Source organism: Capricornis sumatraensis, chromosome 9 (genome assembly GCF_032405125.1).
Source record: "Capricornis sumatraensis isolate serow.1 chromosome 9, serow.2, whole genome shotgun sequence".
Classification (NCBI taxonomy): Eukaryota; Metazoa; Chordata; class Mammalia; order Artiodactyla; family Bovidae; genus Capricornis; species Capricornis sumatraensis.
The window spans coordinates 17,136,346-17,157,455 of record NC_091077.1 but is presented as its reverse complement, the minus strand read 5'-3'; the positions used below and the strand labels follow the sequence as shown (position 1 = coordinate 17,157,455).

The 21,110-nt window shown below is 57.2% G+C and overlaps 1 protein-coding gene across 1 annotated transcript; it reads left to right on the top strand.

The window, feature by feature from the left end:
* Nucleotides 1–1,903: 1,903 nt before the first annotated feature.
* Nucleotides 1,904–20,847, top strand: ADAMTS10 (ADAM metallopeptidase with thrombospondin type 1 motif 10). The gene is made up of 25 exons (XM_068979655.1): nt 1,904–1,928; nt 3,329–3,514; nt 3,727–4,073; nt 4,686–4,842; nt 6,128–6,345; nt 7,775–7,858; nt 7,969–8,114; nt 8,524–8,567; nt 8,719–8,824; nt 8,914–9,060; nt 9,230–9,371; nt 13,624–13,731; nt 14,068–14,213; nt 14,307–14,370; nt 15,059–15,161; nt 15,378–15,511; nt 15,608–15,731; nt 16,685–16,765; nt 16,852–17,015; nt 17,127–17,253; nt 17,351–17,480; nt 17,791–17,995; nt 18,239–18,415; nt 18,510–18,669; nt 20,657–20,847. The coding sequence occupies exons 2-25, from the start codon at nt 3,427–3,429 to the stop codon at nt 20,764–20,766; spliced, it is 3,312 nt and encodes a 1,103-aa protein (XP_068835756.1). The 5' UTR covers nt 1,904–1,928; nt 3,329–3,426; the 3' UTR covers nt 20,767–20,847.
* The last annotated feature ends 263 nt before the right edge of the window (nt 20,848–21,110 follow it).

The window sequence follows — 21,110 nt, the reverse complement described above, 5'->3', positions numbered from 1 at the left end:
CGTGAAAATCTGAATGTCTGGCTGTGTTTGAACTTGTGTGTGATGTGTGATGTGGGTGTTGTGTGTCTGCGGAAGTGTGAGTGTAAGCCAATGTGTGCACAGAGTTCAGTGTCTCCTGGGTAAGTGTCCCGATGAGTGTGTATTTGCACACATCTGCCGGCGTGTCTCCCTGTGTGTGTCAGGGTGTAAGGAGTGTGTAAACGCCTGTGGGTACATACATCTGGTGGGTCTCAAGGTTAGCAGGACTGTGTGAGTGTGTTCCTGGTCTGTTCTGAGTGTGTACGTGTCTGTGCACGTAGGCCCGGGTGTGTGTCTGTCTGTGGGGTGTGTGTGTGAATGAGTGTGTATGCACATAGATCTGGGGAGTGTATGGTTGTGTCTCGGGTGTTGGGCTGTGTGAGTGTGTACTGAGTAGGGGGGTGTCTTGTGGGTCTGGGGTGTCTGGTTGTTGGTCCCCATGCTGCACAGGTATGATCACCCTCAAGTCTCTGTATATGTGTGTGTGTGTCATTGCCAGTGTGTGTGTGTGTGTGTGTCTGGGTGTGGGAGGGGCGCTGCCCACTTCCCCTGAGTTGGTGACTGGGGCCTCGGAGGTCTGTCTCTGGTGTCTCCAGCCAGGGGCTCAGGGCCTTTAATTAGCGGCTGGCTGTGTACCCACCGGGTGCCTGGGTGCCGGCCTCCTCCTGGGCTGGGCCTTTGTCTGCTCTCCTCTCCAGGCAGGGACTCTTGCCTGGCCTCTGCCCCCGGGCAGCCTCCATCTCGGCCTTGGCCTCCACTGGGAGGCTCTGTGGCCCTGGCCCCCAGCTCGGCCCTGGAGTCTGGGCGTAGAGCAGCGGGGTTCCCCCCAGGATCCCCAGGATGGGATGGAGTCTCCGTAGAGGCGGTTTCCGTTCGGCATTTCCTCCCCCAGCCTCCAGCGAGCTGGCACCCTCCCCCACGCCGGCCACCTCCCTCCTGCCTTCCAGGAGGAGGAGCTGGGGGGAAGGCCAGGCCTGGGTACACACACACACACACACACACACACATACACACAAACACACTCCTGCAGCCGCACGCAGGGTCACATGGCCAGACACCACACACAAAGTCACCCAGTCGCAGAGCAGACGAGTGATCACCCCCCACATGCAGCCTGGGGGAGACCCCCTGCTGACCCCCTGTTGCCCCCACCCCTAGAGGATCAGGCTCAGGAATCCTCTACCTGTCCCCAGGCCTCCTCTTTTCCCTGCTCCAGAGCAGCCAATTGTTCATGCCCCCACAGGCTGTCCCCCCATTGCAGAGGCTGGCCTCCCCCGGTAGACACCTCGTACCTGTGCCCGCCTCCAGGTTCCTCCCGACCCACACCCCACCCCACCCATCACCAGTGCTGGGTCCTCTACCCTCTCCACTACACCCCCTTGAGCTGGAGGCACCGGAGGCCGGTGAGGTTGCTGGGGAGAGGGGCCCAGCTTCAGAGGAACGAGATGAGGACTGTACCAGGCCAGGCAGTGCTAGGAGGAGGAGAGAGACAGGACTGGGGGAAGGCCAAGCGGCTCCAGCCTCATTTGCAGTGAGAATGCTGCCACCTGGACATGGCAAGGTGGTTCAGGCAGGCAGGGGCTTAGGGGACCCACACACAGGGAGGGCTTGAATCCCAGAGCGAGTCAGGGATGGAGGAGATGGGGGTGGGGTGGGAGAGGGGGACCGAAGTGGGGGAGGAGGGAACTTGGGGGGAACGAGGGCTAGGAACCAAGGGAGGATGAAAGCCCAAAGGAGGGTGACCAGGGCTGGGGAGAAGGTGTCCTCAGTGACCCCTGAACTGCAGCCCCAGCTCCGCTCTCCTCACTGCCCCTTCCCACCCTGTCCAGGCTCCCAGAAGAGGCGCTGAGGCCCAGAGGGACCCGCACACAAGGGTTCGACACCGCGCCACCAACTGAAGCCCCCATAAGGTAAACAAGAGGGGGAAAAAGAAACCCCTGGGGTAAACATCAGCCTGTCTGAAAAGAGCAACACAAAGGCTGAGAGTGAGCTCCCCATCACTGGGTTGGGGGGGTGCTCCAATCAGAAGAGGGGGAGAGGTCAGCTTCTAAGTCAGCATCTATCTGGCTTCATCCCTCAGGAGCTGAACTGCCCTGTTTGGGGATCAACTCTCAGACTTGGCCAGGCTGCAAAGAAAACAAGACAGTGTGTGATTAAGGGGGAAATTGCACAGAGGAGGAGGGCGGAGACAGGAGGGGGTGGAGGGCTTGGCACGGGCGGTGGCCCCGAGCGGTGTCTGTGGCAGGCTGGCCCAGGGTAGATGCTGGAGAAACAGACCTGCCCCGCAGGCCTGGAGCTTCGAGGAAGAATCGGGAATGAGAGGAAGCGGCACTAAGGGCCAGGCTAGGGTAGGGTGGAGGAGAGGTCACGGGAACAGAGACCAGGATGCAGGGTGGGGTGAGTGGTGCTACCCGTGGCAGAGACTCCCAAGGCAGGACCCCTCACCCAAGGTGGGAGGGGCACCAGGCACTGGCCTTGGGTCATCTCTGGGTTGAAAATGCACGCTGACCAACCTTCACGTGTCCCAGGCCAGTCCCCCTCTCCCCTTGTGGTCCTCCTGCGCTGGCCCTCGGGGTCGTGGGTCCGCACCAAGCTCCTCCCTGCCCCTGGGACCTTTGCCCCTGCTGCTCCTCCACCTGGCACACCCTCTCCTGTCTCTTCATCCTCCCACTTCCACTTCCAAGCCTCTCGGTTATTTCTCATAAAGAACATGCCCTGATCTGAATCATGTGTCTCTTCATTTACTGGTCTGTCATCTTGTTCCTGGGAGACTGAGTCCCATGGGTTGAGGGGGGAGTGGGGCAGGGACTGTATTCATATTATCCATGGACTGTACCCCACCCGGCTCCGCTGTCCATGAGATTCCCCAGGCAAGAATACTGGAGTGGGCTGCCATGCCCTTCTCCAGGGGATCTTCCCACCCCAGGATTGAACCTGTCTCCTGCATTGAAGGCAGATTCGTTATCGCCTGAGCCACCAGGGAAGCCTATATTATACAGTCACCACCTGATGAATGAATCCTAAGGGTTATCGTGGAGCTGAATGTGCTTGGCCAGTAGCCAGCACATAGTAGGTGCTCGTGGAGTCAAGATCCTCGGCTGTCCTAAGAGGATAAGGGGGATGCTGGGGGCGTGGGGGGGAAAGGGAGGGAGTTTACTGAGCTAGAGATGCGTTCAGTCTTCAAACCTGGAGTGGGGAGAGGGTTGGCTACAGGCGCCCTTGTCCACCTGGCAAGGGACCTTGGCACTGCTCCAGCCGGCAGTAGGGCCCGCCCCCCCCCGACCCAGCTCCCCACCCTTTCGCCTCCCAGGAGCCGGTGATGCTGCCCAGGCTGTGAACAGGGAAGGCAGCGCTGCGTGGGCTGCCGGCAGCCGGGGCTGGGGAGAGACATGTGGACACGTGGCCTCTATGGCTCCCGCCTGCCAGATCCTCCACTGGGCCCTCGCCCTGGGGCTGGGCCTCGCATTCGAGGTCACACACGCCTTCCGGTCTCAAGGTAGGCCCAACCCAGGGTGGGGGGTGGCGGTAGGAACTGAACGGGGATCATGGGGGGTGGGGAGGCCCTGGGGTCGGTGAGGCCAGAGTCTTGCGGCCAGTGACCCAGATTCAGGGGCCACTGAAGCTAGCCTCACGCACCCTGCAGCCGAGCAGGCAGGACACAGGGCTCCTTCCCGGGGCCCACCCCAGGCCTCTGACCCTCACCCATAGATGAGTTCCTGTCCAGTCTAGACAGCTATGAGATCGCCTTCCCCACCCGAGTGGACCACAACGGGGCACTGCTGGCCTTCTCGCCCCCGGCCCCCCGGAGGCAGCGTCGGGGCACGGGACCTCAAGCAGAGTCCCGTCTCTTCTACAAGGTGGCCGCACCCAGCACCCACTTCCTGCTAAACCTGACCCGCAGCCCTCGCCTCCTGGCGGGGCACGTGTCCGTGGAGTACTGGACTCGAGAAGGCCTGGCCTGGCAGAGGGCCGCCCGGCCCCACTGCCTCTACGCAGGCCACCTGCAGGGCCAGGCCAGCAGCTCCCACGTGGCCATCAGCACCTGCGGGGGCCTGGTGAGTGGAGGGTTCTGGGAGATAGGGCGGAATGCCTGCAAGCTTGGGAGTTAAGAAAACACTTATATAAGTCACAGAAGGAATCACAGTGACAGGGTTTTTTTTTTAATTCCAATTTTTTTTTCCCCTCTCTTTCTTCCTTTCTCTCTTTATTCAGCTGTGCCAGGTCTTAGTTGCAGCACACAGGATCTTCAGTCTTCATCATGCATGCTGGGTCTCTCGTGGCAGCATGCAAACTCTTAGTTGTTCCACGTGGGATCTAGTTTCCTGATCAGGGATCGAACCCGGGTCCCCTGCCTTGGAAATCCAGAGTTTTAGCTACTGGACCACCAGGAAGTCCCCCTCAGGGGGAGTTGTTGAAACATTTTGAGCTAACCAAGAGGATTAGCTATTTTAAGATGCAGCTAAAGCAGTACTTAGAAGAAAATGTGTAGCCTTAGGTCAGGCTGAAAATTAATGAGCTGAACACCCATCTGAAGAAACTGAAAAGGCAGTAGCAATGTAAACCAAGTAAAATAGAAGGAATGAAATCATAATGACAGAGATAGGGTCCCAGGGGTCCTGGAAACCAGAACCTGACCGAACCTTCTGTCCCATTTTCCCAACCCCCAGCACGGCCTGATTGTGGCAGATGAAGAAGAATACTTAATCGAGCCCCTGCAAGGGGGGCCCAAGGGGCACCGGGGACCGGAAGAGAGTGGCCCCCACGTGGTATATAAGCGTTCCTCTCTGCGTCACCCTCACCTGGACACAGCCTGTGGAGTGAGAGGTACAGCTGTCTGTCTGGGGCTGGGCAGAGGTCCTGCACAATACTGTGCCTCAAGATAGAGGTGCATGCCGGCACCCCTCCACCTGGAGGGTCAGCTGCACGCAGGGAGCAATGCAGATGGTCAGCAGGGCAGTAGGCGGTGGGACAGCCCATCTGTCACTTCCAGAGTCGAGTGGCCCAACAGTGAGTGAGAAAGGCAGCCAGATAGCCAGCCAGGTGCGGTAAAACCATCCGTCTGTGGGATTATCATCTGATCAGACAGTGAAGCAGCGGGATAGTCGTAGCAGATACTGGAGCAGTTGCACATTGGAAAATGTCAGGAGAACTTAACCACCGTTTGGAAGATCAGATTTACAACCAGATGTGCAGGGGGACAGTTATAACATCAGATATTTAGGGGATGGGAAAGAAAGTAAAGTGTTAGTTGCTCAGTCGTGTCCAGCTCATTGCAACCCCATGGACTATAGCCTGCCAAGCTGCTCAGTCCGTGGAATTCTCCAGGCAAGAATACTGGAGTGGGTAGCCTTTCCCATCTCCAGGGGAATCTTCCTGGCCCAGGGATCGAACCCAGGTCTTCTACATTGCGGGCAGATTCTTTACCATCTGTGTTACCAGGGAAGCCCCAAGAATACTGGAGTATGTAGCCATTCCCTTCTCCAGGGGATCTTCCGGAACCAGAGACTGAACCCAAGTCTCCCACATTGTGGGCAGATTCTTTACTGTCTTGAACCACTGGGGGAGCCAGCTGGACAACAAGGATTCACCAGGATAGTCATAGAGCTAAAAAAAATCATCTCTGTCCAGTGAAAATGCAGAACCACTGGAATGTTTTTAGTTGCATATATGAGTCTCAAAGTAGCATATCGTGGCAGACACACAACCACAGTGGGTTGTACTAACAGAAAAGTGGTGTCACAGTTGGATGATCAGTGAGACAGCTGGTCAGAAAAGACTGTCAGGCAGGGGAATTATTCTACAGCCAGACAGTTGGGCTGCAGGGTGAGTAAAAAGTTGCCCAGTCAGAAGGCCAGGGAGCCATACCAGCACACAGTTCTGGCAGTAGAACCTCTATTTGGGCAGTAGAATTGTCGGGAAGCTGCGTGGTCACGTTGACTGTTGTGGGATGCTGGGGTGGCTGTTCGACCAATGAGTTAGGCAGTGGGGCAGCCTCACCATTGTAGAACCAAGAGCAAAAGAATGAGGTGTTTGGCAGCCAGATGAACCGTCAGACAGGGCCTTGGACAGCTAGAACAAGCAGCAGAATGACCAGAAATTGCCCATCCAGATGAGAAACCGTGGAAGGGGCGGCCATGGTGGCTGCGCACCCTGAAACCGCCACCTGCCCGGCCCCTCGGGAATGAAACAGAGCGTGGCCAACCAGGCCTGAAGCGCTCCGTCAGCCGAGAGCGCTACGTGGAGACCTTGGTGGTGGCTGACAAGATGATGGTGGCCTACCACGGGCGCCGGGACGTGGAACAGTACGTGCTGGCCATCATGAACATTGTAAGTGCCTCCCCCTCCCTGGACATGGACCCCCAAAAATGTGGAGCCCACCTCCAGAGTCAGGAAAAGGGCTGTCACCATCCCCCCATCACTGATCAAATGCCAGTGAAACAGAATGGGAAGGGGACAGGGTGAGTCAGAAAGAAAGCCTGTTAATGACAAGTAGCCTAGCACGGTGGTTGGGAGCATGAACTCAGGAGCTAGCCAACCTGGCCTTAAATCTCAGCGTTGCCAATCTTGGACTGTGTGCCCTTGGGCAAGCTACTTTGCCCCTCTGCCTTGGTTTACCCACCTGTAAAATGGGTTTAATAATAGTACCAACTTCATAAGGCTTCATGGATGCAGTGAATTGCTAAAGTGCTCACAGATGCACCTAACTCATAGTACTTACCCTATAATTGTTTGTTGTATAAAATTAAACAGGCAGCTTGCAGGTACTTGTTGAGGTTAGCAGTACACTTATGGGCGTGCATCTCTCTGCATGCAAGGCTCACGCGAGCGCCTTCCTGTAAATTCATACAAGGTGAGCTGGCTGACTCACACTCAGAGTCGGCACCCATCTTGGATCTTGATCCAGACTCTGGACCTTTCTGAGCCTCAGTTCCTGCCTCTGTAAAATGGGATTATAATAGTACCTGTCACAAAACTGTGGTGGGAGGGAAGACAGCTAGACAACTTGGCACGTAGTCAGGGTTTGATGAGTGATGCTGTTGTTCCACTGAAGCAAAAAAGGAAGAGAGAAAGTTTAGCACAGACAGATGACCTATTATGTAGACATAATATCATGCCTAACCCCACTGTTTTCTGCCCAGGCTCTGCCTCCCTTCCTTGGGCTTCCAAGTTTCCTCAAATCTGCCAGGGTTTCTGGGGAGTTTCCACACGGGATGGTGATAGCTCAGGGCTTCCAGTCATTGCACAGAGGGGCCTCCGTCATCCCCCTCCCCTCTGACCACTCCCTCCTTCTCTCTGACCACTGTCTCCAGAGCTTCCAGCCTCCGCACATCCACTTTCCAGTGGTGATGCTCAAATTGGTGCCTTCAGACAGTATGGAATGAGGCCAGATCTGCACATCTTTCAGGCCGCCTCTGGGCAGAGGCAGCTGTTGGGTGGGCATCGAGGATGGAGGACAAGCAGACAGGCTGAGCTGGGGGCTCGAGTCGGAAAGGCGAACGCTAGCAGGCAGGCTTAGCCAGACTGGGGTTCCACTTTGAGCACCCACCAGCTGCTGACCTCTCTGAGCATTGGGTGGCTTACCTGTAAAATGGGAATGCTAATACCTGCTCCTGTGAAGACCTGGGCAGCAGGCATAGCCTGAGCCCCAGCACACAGTAGGCGCTTGATCGATACAAGCTGTTGTCCTCGTTTCTCTTTTTGTCTCCTATTCTGGGCCCCTCTTAAGACTCGGTCTCTCTTGTTTCTTGGAGGTCAGGTTGCCAAACTTTTCCAGGACTCGAGTCTGGGAAACATCGTTAATATCCTGGTCACACGCCTCATCCTGCTCACGGAGGACCAGGTGCGGGGGAGGGGGAGGTTCCGCCACCTTCCACCACCACAGAACTCAGCACTGACTGCGTTGCCCCCTGGGTGGCTGGTACCCGCGTACCTCACTCTGTCCATCCTCAGCCCACCCTGGAGATTACCCACCACGCCGGGAAGTCCCTGGACAGCTTTTGTAAGTGGCAGAAGTCCATCGTGAACCGCAGCGGCCATGGCAATGCCATTCCGGAGAACGGCGTGGCCAACCATGACACGGCAGTGCTCATCACGCGGTGAGGGGCGAGGAAGGCTCCGGGGGGCCTTCTGTGGGGGAGGGACCGGGGGAGGAGCAAATGGCCCAGGGGACTGCCCAGGTCCAAGCAGAGCTCACTTCTGCTGCGAGATGAGAGAGGCCAGGACTGTCCAGTCGCCCTGTCAGGGAGCCAGGGGAGGGGAGGGGCTGCTGCGAGCCTGAGAATGTGGGGAGGCAGGTGGGGGTCTATTTGGGCAGTGACGCAGCCTTCGCTCTGTCCTTTGTTCAGTTGGCCACTCATGCACCCCAGCATCTCCAAGGCTGGCTGGGAGAAGAGCATGAGGTTTCGGTTCAGGGACAGGACTCAACCGTGAGAAGGGCCGGGTGTGGGGGAGGGCGGCCCTTAGGGAGGCAGCCCAGCCTCCTGACTCCCTCATCTCCTCCCACAGCTATGACATCTGCATCTACAAGAACAAACCATGCGGCACCCTAGGTACCCGGGTCCCCTGGGTTTCAGGCGCCTCTGAAGGCAGTGGGCTGGGTGACACTGGCCCGGTGGGGGTGGGGACCTGGCAGAGGGGACAGAGCCGACAGACACAGCCCTGAGCCCCCAGCCCCACCCCATGCCCACGCCCATTCCCCAGGCCTGGCCCCTGTGGGCGGCATGTGCGAGCGAGAGAGAAGCTGTAGCGTTAACGAAGATATCGGCCTGGCCACGGCCTTCACCATCGCCCACGAGATCGGACACACGTGAGGCTGGCTCACGGGAGGCGGCGGGCAGGAGGAGCGGGTAGTGTCGCCCGACACCTGGCGGAGCTGCTCGCTGCCCCTGTCCCCAGGTTTGGCATGAACCACGACGGCGTGGGCAACAGCTGCGGGGCCCGTGGCCAGGACCCAGCGAAGCTCATGGCGGCTCACATCACCATGAAGACCAACCCGTTCGTGTGGTCTTCCTGTAGCCGTGACTACATCACCAGCTTTCTGGAGTGAGGATCTGCCTGCCCGCCTGCCCGTCCCGCCCAGGGTCGCACACTCATGTGGGGGGGAGAGGGGCTGCCTCTGAGGAGGGTGATATGCTCAGGGATGCTCCCCAGGGGCCCCTGTGCGCTTGGCCTGCAGCCCTCCAGTGTGACAGCTGCACTCTTCTCTCCACAGCTCGGGTCTGGGGCTCTGCCTGAACAACCGGCCCCCCAGACAGGACTTCGTGTACCCAACTGTGGCCCCTGGCCAAGCCTATGACGCAGATGAGCAGTGCCGCTTCCAGCATGGAGTCAAATCGCGTCAGTGTAAATACGGGGTAGAGAGAGCCTTCCTGCTTTCCTTCCTGGGAGGGGAGGGGGCCTGCCACCACCAGGGTCAGGGGTGGGATGGGGACAGGGGGTGGGGATGGGAGAGCTGGGAAGGGATGTGCGCCTCAGTGGTGGGTTCGGGGACAGAGATGGATGGGAGGGTTATACCAATGTCACACGCAGTCTCAGTGCTCAAAGACAAGAATGGGATCCCCTTGTTTCTCCAGACCCGTTTTGGAGGCTGAGCTAGGGAGAACCTGGGGGGTACCCCTTCTGTTGCAGCAGGACCAAATTCCCAAGATCCCTAACGGGGCCATTTTTAACCAAACATCCAGACTTGGTGGCAATAGTTTCCCAGGGGATGAACCATCTTCCCCACTTGGCAAAAAAATGGGACAGAGGCTTCCAGGGACGCCCTGTCTTCATTCCCTGCATCCCCCGCTGACTGGTTCACAAGATCTCTTGGCCCCAGTCCTTAGCTGGAAAAGCTCTGAGCCTCCTGATCACGCCCCACTCTTTCTTGAGGCTTAGGCTCAGCTCCCGAAGCCCCCTCCACCCAAAGAGAAGCAAGCTGAGGGTGCCCTCCCAGCTCCTCCCAAGAAACTGGTGCCCCACTGGCTTCCCTGTTCAGCCACCAGGGACCCCCGGCTCATCTAGGGCCTGCCCCTCCCCTGCCCACCTTCCCCAATTCCCTGAACATGCTCCCCAACTCGTTACAGCCTCACCCCAAATAGCCCAGCCACAGCCCTTCACATCTTTAAGACTCAAAAAGATCAGTTTGAATGTCCAAGCTGAGACCATGTCAACTCAAAACAGGGAGCAGGGAGGTGTTAAAAGGCCTCACTTTATTCTAGTGCAAGACAGGGAAAGAAACCCTCAATCCATTAAATCTTTTTAAAGATTTAGTTTACTTATTTAGTTATTGTTGGCCGTACCAGATCTTTGTTGCTGTGTGCAAGCTTTCTCTAGTTGCAGGAAGCGGGGGCTACTCTTCACTGCAGTCTGTGAGCTTTTGGTTCCAGTGGCTTCTCTCATTGCCGAGCACAGGCTCTAGGTGCCTGGGCTTCAGTAGCTGTGGTTCCCAGTCTCTAGAATGGTGTCTCAGTAGTTGTTGCACACAGGCTTAGCTGCCACATGGGATCTTCCCGGACCAGAGATCAAACCCATGTCTCCTGCACTGGCAGGCAGATTCTCAACCACTGTACCACCAGGGAAGCCCCTTGATCCATTTATATTTAACCCACTCTTGCCACCCAAGTCTACCCAACTTGGCTGCCTCTAGTGAATTCCTAAAGAATTCAGAAGCCACTTGAGCCTCTGCTATGTCCCAGGTGTCCTAACTGTGACATCGGTGGCAGACACTTACTGAATACCCACTACAGATCCAGCATGCCATACCTATCATCTCAGTTAAACTCCTGACAATCCTAACAGCCACACATTGCAGGGGGAGGGACTGAGGAATAGGAGGAATGCCTTACCCAGTGTCACAGTTAGAGAACATGGCAGAGCTGGTATTTGAGTCAAGCTTTTTTTCTGAATCCAAATTTTATAATGAGGTAGGGAGGTGGAGGAAGTGCCAAATTATCAAGCACGGACCATTGCTGGTTGTATGTTGAACAGACTTTTCCTTTTATTTTTCCAAGGAACATCTTCTGGGCCCTCCTGGCAAAGGGATAAGTAACTGACTACATGTAACTCAGTTAATACGTGTAAAGAGCTGGGCCTGGGGCATGGTCCGGAGGTAGTTGTGGCCTTTATTACTCCGTAACAAGGTGTTTGTGCAAGCCCTTTCGTATTGAGTCTGTCGTCCCATGCCTCTCAGCCATATGTAGGCAAGGCCCATCTTACAGGCAAGGCCCAGAGGAGGGGAATGTGTTGCAAATCGGTGGGGGAGTTAAAGTCTCCCAGAGTTAAATGAGACCCAGGACTCATTTCTTACCATGGCACCTCCTTGCAAAAAGGTGATGAACAGAGCTGGAATAGGCAGTTCTCTTAAGAGGTGTCAGAAGTGGGATCTGTCATATCCTAACAAATGGCCAGGAGAATATAACCCAAGTGAAGCCAGAAAACCAGGCTGAGGTGTTTTTGGTTTGCTTTTTTTAGTAATTTTATTTAGTTATTTATTTTTTGGCTGTGCTGGGTCTCCATTGCTGTGCGGGCTTTTCTGTAGTTGCAGCGAGCAGGAGCTATTCTTTGTTGCAGTGCCCAGGATTCTCAATGAGGGAGCTTCTCTTGTTGTAGAGCACAGGCTCTAGGGTGAATGGGCTTCAGTGATTGCTGCACACGGGCTCAGAAGTTGCGGCTCCCGGGAACAATAGTTGGGGCGCACTGGCTTAGTTGTCCCGAGGCATGTTGGATCTTCCCAGACTAGGGATCGAACCCATGACTTCTGCATTGGCAGGCAGATTCTTTACCACTGAGCCACCAGAGAAGCCCCAGGCTGAGTCTTTAGATGAGAGGTATCCTCTGAGGGAGCAAGTTTGAGGACCACCTTGTAAGCTTCTCATAGGTGTGCAGTTGTCTCTCAGAGGCTGACACAGGAAACGTCCCTTCCTACAGCCATTGATGGGTCCAATCCCAAATCTTCGAAGCTTGGGAGGATCAGGTTCAAAGAGAAGATAACATGTGACTGTAAAATGAGGCAAGAAGGATTTCCACGTCTCAGAGGCAAGACTCTGGGAAATGAACAGGATGTAGGCTAGAAGGTCAGATTTGGCCACACCTGAACCCAGTACGGCTTGTCCAGGGATATTAACTAACCTGGACCTAAAGGGTCAGAATGGCTCCCTGGGACTGATCCAGCTTCCTGCCATGGACAGGACCTGCTGCCAGAGTCTTTGTGTTGTGTGTTTAGTCGCTCAGTCGTGTCCAACTCTTTGTGACCCTTTGGACTGTAGCCCACCAGGCTCCTCTGTCCGTGGGATTTTTCAGGCAAGAGTACCAGAGTGGGATGCTGGGGTCTGGGCCAGCCCAAGTAAGACTCAGGAAGATGGGCTGATTTTTTCACTGGGAGAACTAGAGCAGCTTTCCACACAGACCCAGCCTGGCCTTATCCCCTCTCAACCTTTCATAGATTAAAACTTTGCGGAGCTTCCCCAGTTTAGGTTGGGGAAACAATAAGAACCACCTGCTGGGGGAATAAAAAGTTAGAGGCAGGGCCCTTGACCTGAGCCATCATCAAGCTTGGATTTTTCAGAACTACAGCTCTTGAGGTGGGCTGCTTTGCCCACTCTAAAAAGAAATCCAGCATCCTTCCTCCTTATTCCTCAGCTGGTCCCAAATTTCCTTCTAGAAACTTGGGAAGTGCCAGGAGTTGAACTATCGAGAAGATCCCCTGGGGAAAGAAATGGCAACCCACTCCAGTATTCTTGTCCAGAAATCCCATGGATAGAAGGGCCTGCGTGCTAAGTCACTTCAGTTGTGTCCAACTATTTGTGAACCCGTGGACTGCAGCCTGCCAGGCTCCTCTGCCCGTGGGATTCTCCAGGCAAGAATACTGGAGTGGATTGCCATGCCCTCCTCCAGGGGATCTTCCCAACCCAGGGATCAAACCTGTGTCTCTCACATCTAACCTGCATTGGCAGGCAGGGTTTTTACTGCTGGTGCCATCTGGGAAGCCCAATCCATGGGCTTGGGCTACAATCCATGGGGTCGCAAGGGTGGGACAGGACTTAGCTTCTAAAGAAGGTGCTGAACTACAGAGGGATTAGATCATAGACCCAGCGATCAATTAAAGTTCTGGGATAGAATCCAGATTGCCTCCTTAGTAGCTATGTGACCTCTAGCAAGTGACCCTACCTCTCTGATCCTTGGTTTTCCCACAGTAAAATGGGGAATATAGTGCCTAAGGGAGTTTGAGGGTCTCCTAGTTGTTTGATAGGACTTCCCTTGTAGCTCAGCTGGTAAATAATCTGCCTGCAATGAGGGAGACCTGGGTTTGATCCCTGGGTTGAGAAGATCCTCTGGAGAAGGGAAAGGCTACCCACTCCAATATTCTGGCCTGGAGAATTCCATGGACTGTATGTATAGTCCATAGGGTCGTGAAGAGTCGGACCCGACTGAGTGACTTTCACTTTCACTAGGTGTTTGATAAGTGCTGCTTATAGCCCGAGAAGAGGTCCCTTCCTATACCCTGCCAGTGGTTGCAAAAAGAAACCCAGGAAAGGAAGGCTGGAGCCCCACTGAGCGGGTCTCCTGGGTTCTCCCAAGGAAGGTGGGAGGGAGGGTCCGAGCCTGAGCGGGCACCTTGGCCCGCAGGAGGTCTGCAGCGAGTTGTGGTGTCTGAGCAAGAGCAACCGGTGCATCACCAACAGCATCCCGGCCGCCGAGGGCACGTTGTGCCAAACACACACCATCGACAAGGGGGTGAGCCTCGACCGGCCTGGGCCACCGCCGGGGCCCTCCATCGGCTTTGGCCACGCCCACTGCCTGCAGGTCCCGCCCCCTGTCTGAGGCCACACCCCCCAGGCTACGCCCTGCATGCTTGGCTCAACACTAGCTCCGCCCACTGCTGTGCTTAGGCCACGCCCCAACATTACCCTGTACTATCCCGGTCTACGGACCCCATCTCCATCCTTCCCCTTTCGCCTCACCCCCGGAAGGCTTAGAGCTCCGGCTGTGGGGCTGGGGAGAGGGTGGGAATGATCGCCAAGGCCTCGAGACTGCAGAATCCGACTCACCCCCTCATCATCCCACCCGCAGTGGTGCTACAAGCGGGTCTGCGTCCCCTTCGGGTCGCGGCCGGAGGGCGTGGACGGCGCCTGGGGCCCGTGGACCCCGTGGGGTGACTGCAGCCGGACGTGCGGCGGCGGCGTGTCCTCCTCCAGCCGACACTGCGACAGCCCCAGGTCAGCCCTCAGGCCCTTCTACCAGGAGAGGCTGGCGGCCCCTGCCCCCTATTCCCCCTGCCCCATTTCTCTCCTGTCCGCCCCCGCTTCCAGGCCGACCATCGGGGGCAAGTACTGCCTGGGCGAGAGACGGAGGCACCGCTCCTGCAACACCGAGGCGAGTTCCCCCAGGACCTCAAGCCGGGTCCCTCTGACATGAGGAAAGAAAGGCATAAGTCAGTTTCCAATGAGCTCTGACCGGGTGGCCACCATCTCTTTTGGAACCTGCAGCGGCCACCCACTCCTTTCCGGGCCTTCCCCACACCCGTCCTGGGTCCCAGCTCCTTCCAGCTCACACATTTGCAGTAGATGCGTCTCCCACTTGGAAATAACTGCTTGGCCCTGACAACCCTCTCCAGCCACAATGGGCCCCTTTACTGCCCAATTCTGCTCCCCACCAAAGCCCCACCCCTGCCCCAGAGTTGACCCTGTGCTCCTTGCCAATTCAGTGGCCAAGTTTTCATTGCATTTCTTTCTGACCAGGCACCACTATCTCTTGTCCAAAACTCCCAGCCACAAGTCCCACACACTATGAAGAGTGTGCTTGACTCCCTTCTAGGCCCGCTCTCTCAAGAAAGACCCCATGGTCTGAAACCAGAAACCCAGGTGTCATTCTTAGCTTGCCCACAAATTTGAATGAGTCACCTACTCCCATTGCTGAGGCACCTGTCCCTTGGGCCTTCTCCCTGGCTTCCCTGCCTCCAGTCTCAGAGCATGAGTTCTCCAGCCCTGGGGCCTCTGCCCTAACTACATCCCCCCACATTCTGTACCTGGCCTCCTGACTTCTTCCTTCTGGTGCCCCCCAGGACTGTCCCCCAGGCTCCCAGGACTTCAGGGAAATGCAGTGCTCTGAATTTGACAGCGTACCCTTTCGTGGAAAATTCTACACATGGAAGACGTACCGGGGAGGTGAGCGGGGGACTGAGAAGGTCATGAGGTGGAGGGGGCAGCTGCAGGTGGAGGCAGGATCATGGGTTTTGTTTTGAGCAGCCCCTCTCCCAAGGGACCAGAGTGCCCATGAGTACCTGAACTAAACAGTGGGGACCCCCACTTCCTCTGTGCAGCCTGCCTATCCTCGTTGGGTCTGGGGTCTGGCCTTTGGTCTAATGGGGCTGTGCCCCCCAGGGGGCGTGAAGGCCTGCTCTCTCACATGCCTAGCAGAAGGCTTCAACTTCTACACGGAGAGGGCAGCCGCTGTGGTGGACGGGACTCCCTGCCGCCCGGACACAGTGGACATTTGTGTCAGCGGCGAGTGCAAGGTGGAGGGGACTCCCAGACAGAGGGCAGGGGAGGTGGGTGGCTGGAGGTGGGAGGCGGCTCCCTGACTCCCCCTCCCCCACCGCTGCCCTCCCCAGCACGTAGGTTGTGACCGTGTCCTGGGCTCCGACCTACGAGAGGACAAGTGCCGAGTGTGCGGGGGTGACGGGAGTGCCTGTGAGACCATCGAGGGGGTCTTCAGCCCAGCCTTACTTGGGACTGGTGAGAGAGCCCAGCTTCCCTCCCACACTCCCCTATTTGGCAGCTGGGGGCACAGCTCACCCCAAAAGATTCAGGAGTAGTGCCCCAGGTCACAGTCAGGAACTGGCTTGGGCTCTGGTGCCTAAACCTTTGCACTGAAAGCATCCCAGGGGTGGGTACCTAAATCTCTCCCATGCCCCATGGGAGGGTCTCATGCCATCCTGAGGAGCCAAGCGCATGACTCTCCAGGGGGCCTGAGGGGCTGTCTGTGCTAGACCACAAAGCTTACTAGGGGCAAGGGTAGCTGCAGGGTGTGGTGAACTCGAGGGCTTCCCAGCCTTGGGCTGAAGGAAGGAGACCCCAGGGAGTGTTTCGGGGGCAGTGAGAGTGGGAAAGTGTTAAGGGCCCAAACAGGCACTGAAGGCCAAGTGTGGCTTCCGGGGGACAATGTGGGGGTCCAGGCAGGAAAACTAGTATGCATGGGGGATACAAGTGGGCAAGGACAGAGGGTCCACAGGGGCCCAAGATCATCCAGGTCGTAAGTGATGGAGCCCACTGCAACCTGACTCTGACTGCTAAAACCATCAAGTCACCGTATGTGGCTCAGGAACCCCATGGTACCCTCTTCCCTCTGCCCAAAGCTCAGTCCTGCTGCTTGTCTTAGGGTGGGGGTGGGTTGGACCATTTTAGTGGCTTGAGAGGTAAGAAAGTTGGAGTTCAAATCCCAGCTGAACCACTTTCTAGCTATAAAACCTGGGCAAGCTGTTTCATCTCTTTGAGCCTCAGTTTTGTCATCTGTAAAGTGAGTGTGATGACGTGTCTACTTCACAGAGCCAGAGACACATTGGGCCTCTGTGTCAGCACTTAGCACAGTAATGGTTAACTGCTGTCATCAGGGAGCAGAAGTGGGGGTGGGGTGGGCAGGCAGGTACAGGGACAGACCAAGCCGGTAACACCTGAACTCCCCTGTCCAGGGTATGAGGAAGTCGTCTGGATCCCCAAAGGCTCCGTCCACATTTTCATCCAGGACTTGAACCTTTCCCTCAGTCACCTGGGTGAGCCAGAGGTGGGGGAATGAGGACTGGGGGTTAGCGGGGGTATCAGTGTGGCTGGAGTTCTGACCTCTCTGCTATTCCCCCAGCCCTGAAGGGAGACCAGGAGTCCCTGCTGCTGGAGGGGCTGCCTGGGACCCCCCAGCCCCACCGCCTGCCCCTGGCCGGAACCACCTTTCAGCTCCGACAAGGGCCGGATCAGACCCAGAGCCTAGAAGCCCTGGGACCCATTAATGCATCTCTCATCGTCATGGTAACGGCAGGGCTGGGAGCATGGCGCAGGAGGACGTTAGCATCCTTTGGGACAAACTTGGCTTCTATTTGATTCTCCCCTGCCCCCCATCCCCCACCGCTGCGACCCCAGGTACTGACCCAAACTGAACTGCCTGCCCTCCGCTACCGCTTCAATGCACCCATTGCCCGTGATGCACTGCCTCCCTATTCCTGGCACTACGCACCCTGGACCAAGTGCTCAGCCCAGTGTGCAGGCGGTGAGACCCAGGAGTGGGATGGGACGGGGCAGGTTCTGGTCACCAGGCTGACCTTCTGGGCCAGGCAGGGCTGAGCGGGCCTGTCACCCGCCCCCAGGCAGCCAGGTGCAGGCTGTAGAGTGCCGAAATCAGCTGGACAGCTCCGCCGTGGCCCCCCACCACTGCAGCGCCCACAGCAAGCTGCCCAAGAGGCAGCGTGCCTGCAACACGGAGCCCTGCCCACCTGAGTGAGTGCCGGCGGGGCTGCAGGGCCGGGGCGACAAGCTCCTGGGATCAGAGGAGTCAAGGCTCCCTAAGGTGCAGACAGCGGTGTCCCAGAGTCAGACTCAGAGCAGTGGTGCTCCCTGATGTGCTCCCTGCCCCCAGTGCGGGCCCAGAGTAAAGATGTTCTGAGTTTGGTGTGTGGGGTGGCGGGCGCAGCAGGCATTCAGATGCCAGTTTCCATAGGATGCCGGTTGTCAGCCAGGAGGACCTGCCAGTGCCCGGTGGTCAGGGTGCTGCCCTGCCTACTGTCTCAGACCGCCCCTCCCCCCACAGCTGGGTGGTAGGGAACTGGTCGCGCTGCAGCCGCAGTTGTGATGCAGGCGTGCGTAGCCGCTCCGTCGTGTGCCAGCGCCGCGTGTCGGCGGCCGAGGAGAAGGCGCTGGACGACAGCGCTTGCCCGCAGCCGCGCCCCCCAGTACTGGAAGCCTGCCACGGCCCTGCCTGCCCTCCGGAGTGGGCCGCCCTCGACTGGTCGGAGGTCAGCCGCCGCTTCCCGCCCGCAGCCCACCCTCTACTCCCTAGGGAGACACGGAAGGGCCGGGGTGGCCCCACCTCGGGCGCCGCCCCACCAGGCGCCTCCCCACTCCCAATGGCCCTAGTGGGCCCCCCGTGATTGGTCCAAAGTTGGCTATACCGTCCTCCGTTCCCACTGAATCAGCATCCTTGTTCAAGTGGGAAGCAGGGCGCCCACTGAGCATGAAACGCCCCCTCCCAACTGCAGTGCACCCCCAGCTGCGGGCCGGGCCTCCGCCACCGCGTGGTCCTCTGTAAGAGCGCAGATCACCGCGCCACGCTGCCCCCCGAGCATTGCCAGCCCGCGGCCAAGCCACCAGCCACCATGCGCTGCAACCTGCGCCGCTGCCCTCCGGCCCGCTGGGTGGCGGGCGAGTGGGGTGAGGTAGGCGCGTGCACCCTGCCGAGCGGGGACCCAGGGCAGGGGCGGCAGGGTGGGCGGCGGTGCCCGGCTTACGCTCATCGGCGACTCCCCACAGTGCTCTGCGCAGTGCGGCTTCGGGCAGCAGCAGCGCCCCGTGCGCTGTTCCAGCCACACCGGGCAGCCCTCGCGCGAGTGCGCCGAGGCCCTGCGACCACCCGCCACACAGCAGTGCGAGGCCAAGTGCGACAGCACGCCCCCTGGGGACGGCTTGGAAGGTTTGTGGGGCTGAGGGGCCTAGGGGCACTGGGAGGGCCCTGTCCAGAGGATGCCATAGACAGGAGAGCTGAGGGTCCTGACCCTTGTCCCTAGAGTGTCTCCAAACACTGACATCCCTTTCTCTGTCACCTCCAGACCATCATTCATCATCTCCTGCCTGCCAACATGTATTGGGTACCACTGTGTGCCGGGCGTTGTAGGAACCTGATTTTTCTGGGGGCCCAAACTCAGGTCATTCGTTCAACTACCTCCTTGAGTCTAACCCTCCCTGTTCATCTCCACCTATGACATTTGCAGTTGTTCACTCACTGAGTTGTGGCTGACTCTTTGCGACCCCATGGAAAAATTGCCCTCCACTCTTCCCCAGTGTGAGCTTCTCGTGGTTCAGACTAGCAGAGAATCCGCCTGCAATGCAGCAGACCCAGGTTCGATCCCTGGGTGGAGAAGATCCCCTGGAGAAGGCAATGGCAACCTACTCCAGTATTCTTGCCTAGAAAACTCCATGGACAGAGGAGCCTGGCAGGCTACAGTCCACAGGGTCACAAACAGTTGGATAAGACAGCGACTAACCCTTTCACTTCCCCAGTAGCATATTGAATACTTTCTGATCTGCGGTGGGGGCTCTCTTTTTGCCTTTTCAAATTGTTCATGGGGTTCTCACAGCAAGAATACTAGAGTGGGTTGCCATTTCCTCCTCTAATGGACCACGTTTTGTCAGAACTCTTCACTATGACCTGTCTTGGGTGGCTCTGCACAGCATAGCTCATAACTTCATGGTTATGCAAACCCCTTCACCATGACAAGGCTGTGATCCATGAAAGGGATCTGCTACATTATCCGCCTGATGTTTTCTTTCAGTCAGTTTCTCAGCCTCAGGCACTATTGATGTTTGGGGCCAGATGGTTCCTTGTCTTGGGGGCTGCCCTGTGCATTGTCAATGGTTCAGCACCCCTGACCCTGCTAGATGCCAATGGTACCCCTCCTCCCATTGGTGAAAACCGAAAAATGCTTCCAGACATCTCCAAATATCCCCTGGGAGGCAAAACCGCCTCCCTTGGAAACCACTGCTCTAAATATACCCATCTCTTTCTACCTAAGTAAGTGTATATTTCATAGAGAGCTATAGGTTACTTACTCCAGGCACTGGGACCAAACTGCCTGGATTCATCTTCCGTCTCTGTGTCTTGGTTTTCTTATCTGTCAAGAGGCGGAGGAGTGGTGGTATGTGTTAATATATTCACTGGAGGTAATACTACCTTAAGCTGCTGCTGCTGCTAAGACGCCTCAGTCGTGTCCGACCCTGTGCGACCCCATAGACGGCAGCCCACCAGGCTCCTCCATCCCTGTGATTCTCCAGGCAAGAACACTGGAGTGGGTTGCCATTTCCTTCCCCAATGCATAAAAGTGAAAAGTGAAGTCGCTCAGTCGTGTCTGACTCTTAGCGACCCCATGGACTGCAGCCTACCAGGCTCCTCAGTCCATGGGATTTTCCAGGCGAGAGTACTGGAGTGGGTCGCCAGTGCCTTCTCCGTACCACCTTAAGGAGAGAGACTAAATCCACGTGAAGCCCTTTATTAGCCCAGGCTCTGTCATACATCAGTGACTGCTAAGTGGGAACCCTGGTCCATTGTCAGGAACAGACCGTCAGCTATCCTTGAACACAGAATACACATATATACCCTGAGAGGAAGGACCACACTGGAGTTCAAGGTCCCCAAGGGTTATATACGCCAAACGGGTAATTGGAAAAGGAACACTTTTCTCGTGATTTTAACACGGTGTCCAAGCCCCAGACCTTCACCCTCTTTCAAAATTCTACAAAGAGCGTAGTGACATGGTTACTGTTAGAAGCCCCACTTTGAGAGCTGAGAAGCCAAGGCACAGAGAAGCTAGGAAGCGATGTGCAGCCATTGGTCCCACTACGGGGGAGGGGGGCGGCGCTGACACCAGATTCCCCTCCCCTTCCTCTTCTCCCGCCCCTTTCAGAGTGCAAGGATGTGAACAAGGTCGCCTACTGCCCCCTGGTGCTGAAATTTCAGTTCTGCAGCAGAGCCTACTTCCGCCAGATGTGCTGCAAAACCTGCCAGGGCCGCTAGAGGGCGCTCGGCCTTCGGAGCGAGCCCTGGAGTGCGCGGGCTGGGGGTGGGGGGAACCAGGCCTGCAGCTGACCAGCCTGAAGGAGCCCGAGGGGGCAGGAACTGGGAGTGAATGGTGAGATGGAGCTGGAAGTTATTTATTGGGAACTCCTGCAGGGCTCCTGACTAGGGGCGGGGGGGTGGGGGGGGCGGTAAGGGAATGGAGAGGGGCTGGCCACGCCCACGGCCCCTCCTCTGCGCACCTCCCAGTTCACAGAGAGACCCCCACCTCCAGGGTAAGCTTGAGTTGGGAACAGTTGCTCTCCCTAGAACTCTTGCCACCCACCTTTAGGGAGCTCCCCCTA

What these genes read in the sequence shown, in the direction of transcription:
- ADAMTS10 (XM_068979655.1), top strand. Translation starts at nt 3,427, where the DNA reads ATGGCTCCCGCCTGCCAGATCCTCCACTGGGCCCTCGCCCTGGGGCTG. An exon ending in CACACACCATCGACAAGGGG is followed by an intron (nt 13,732 to 14,067) that starts GTGAGCCTCGAC and finishes TCCCACCCGCAG; the next exon opens with TGGTGCTACAAGCGGGTCTG. An exon ending in ATGGAAGACGTACCGGGGAG is followed by an intron (nt 15,162 to 15,377) that starts GTGAGCGGGGGA and finishes TGTGCCCCCCAG; the next exon opens with GGGGCGTGAAGGCCTGCTCT.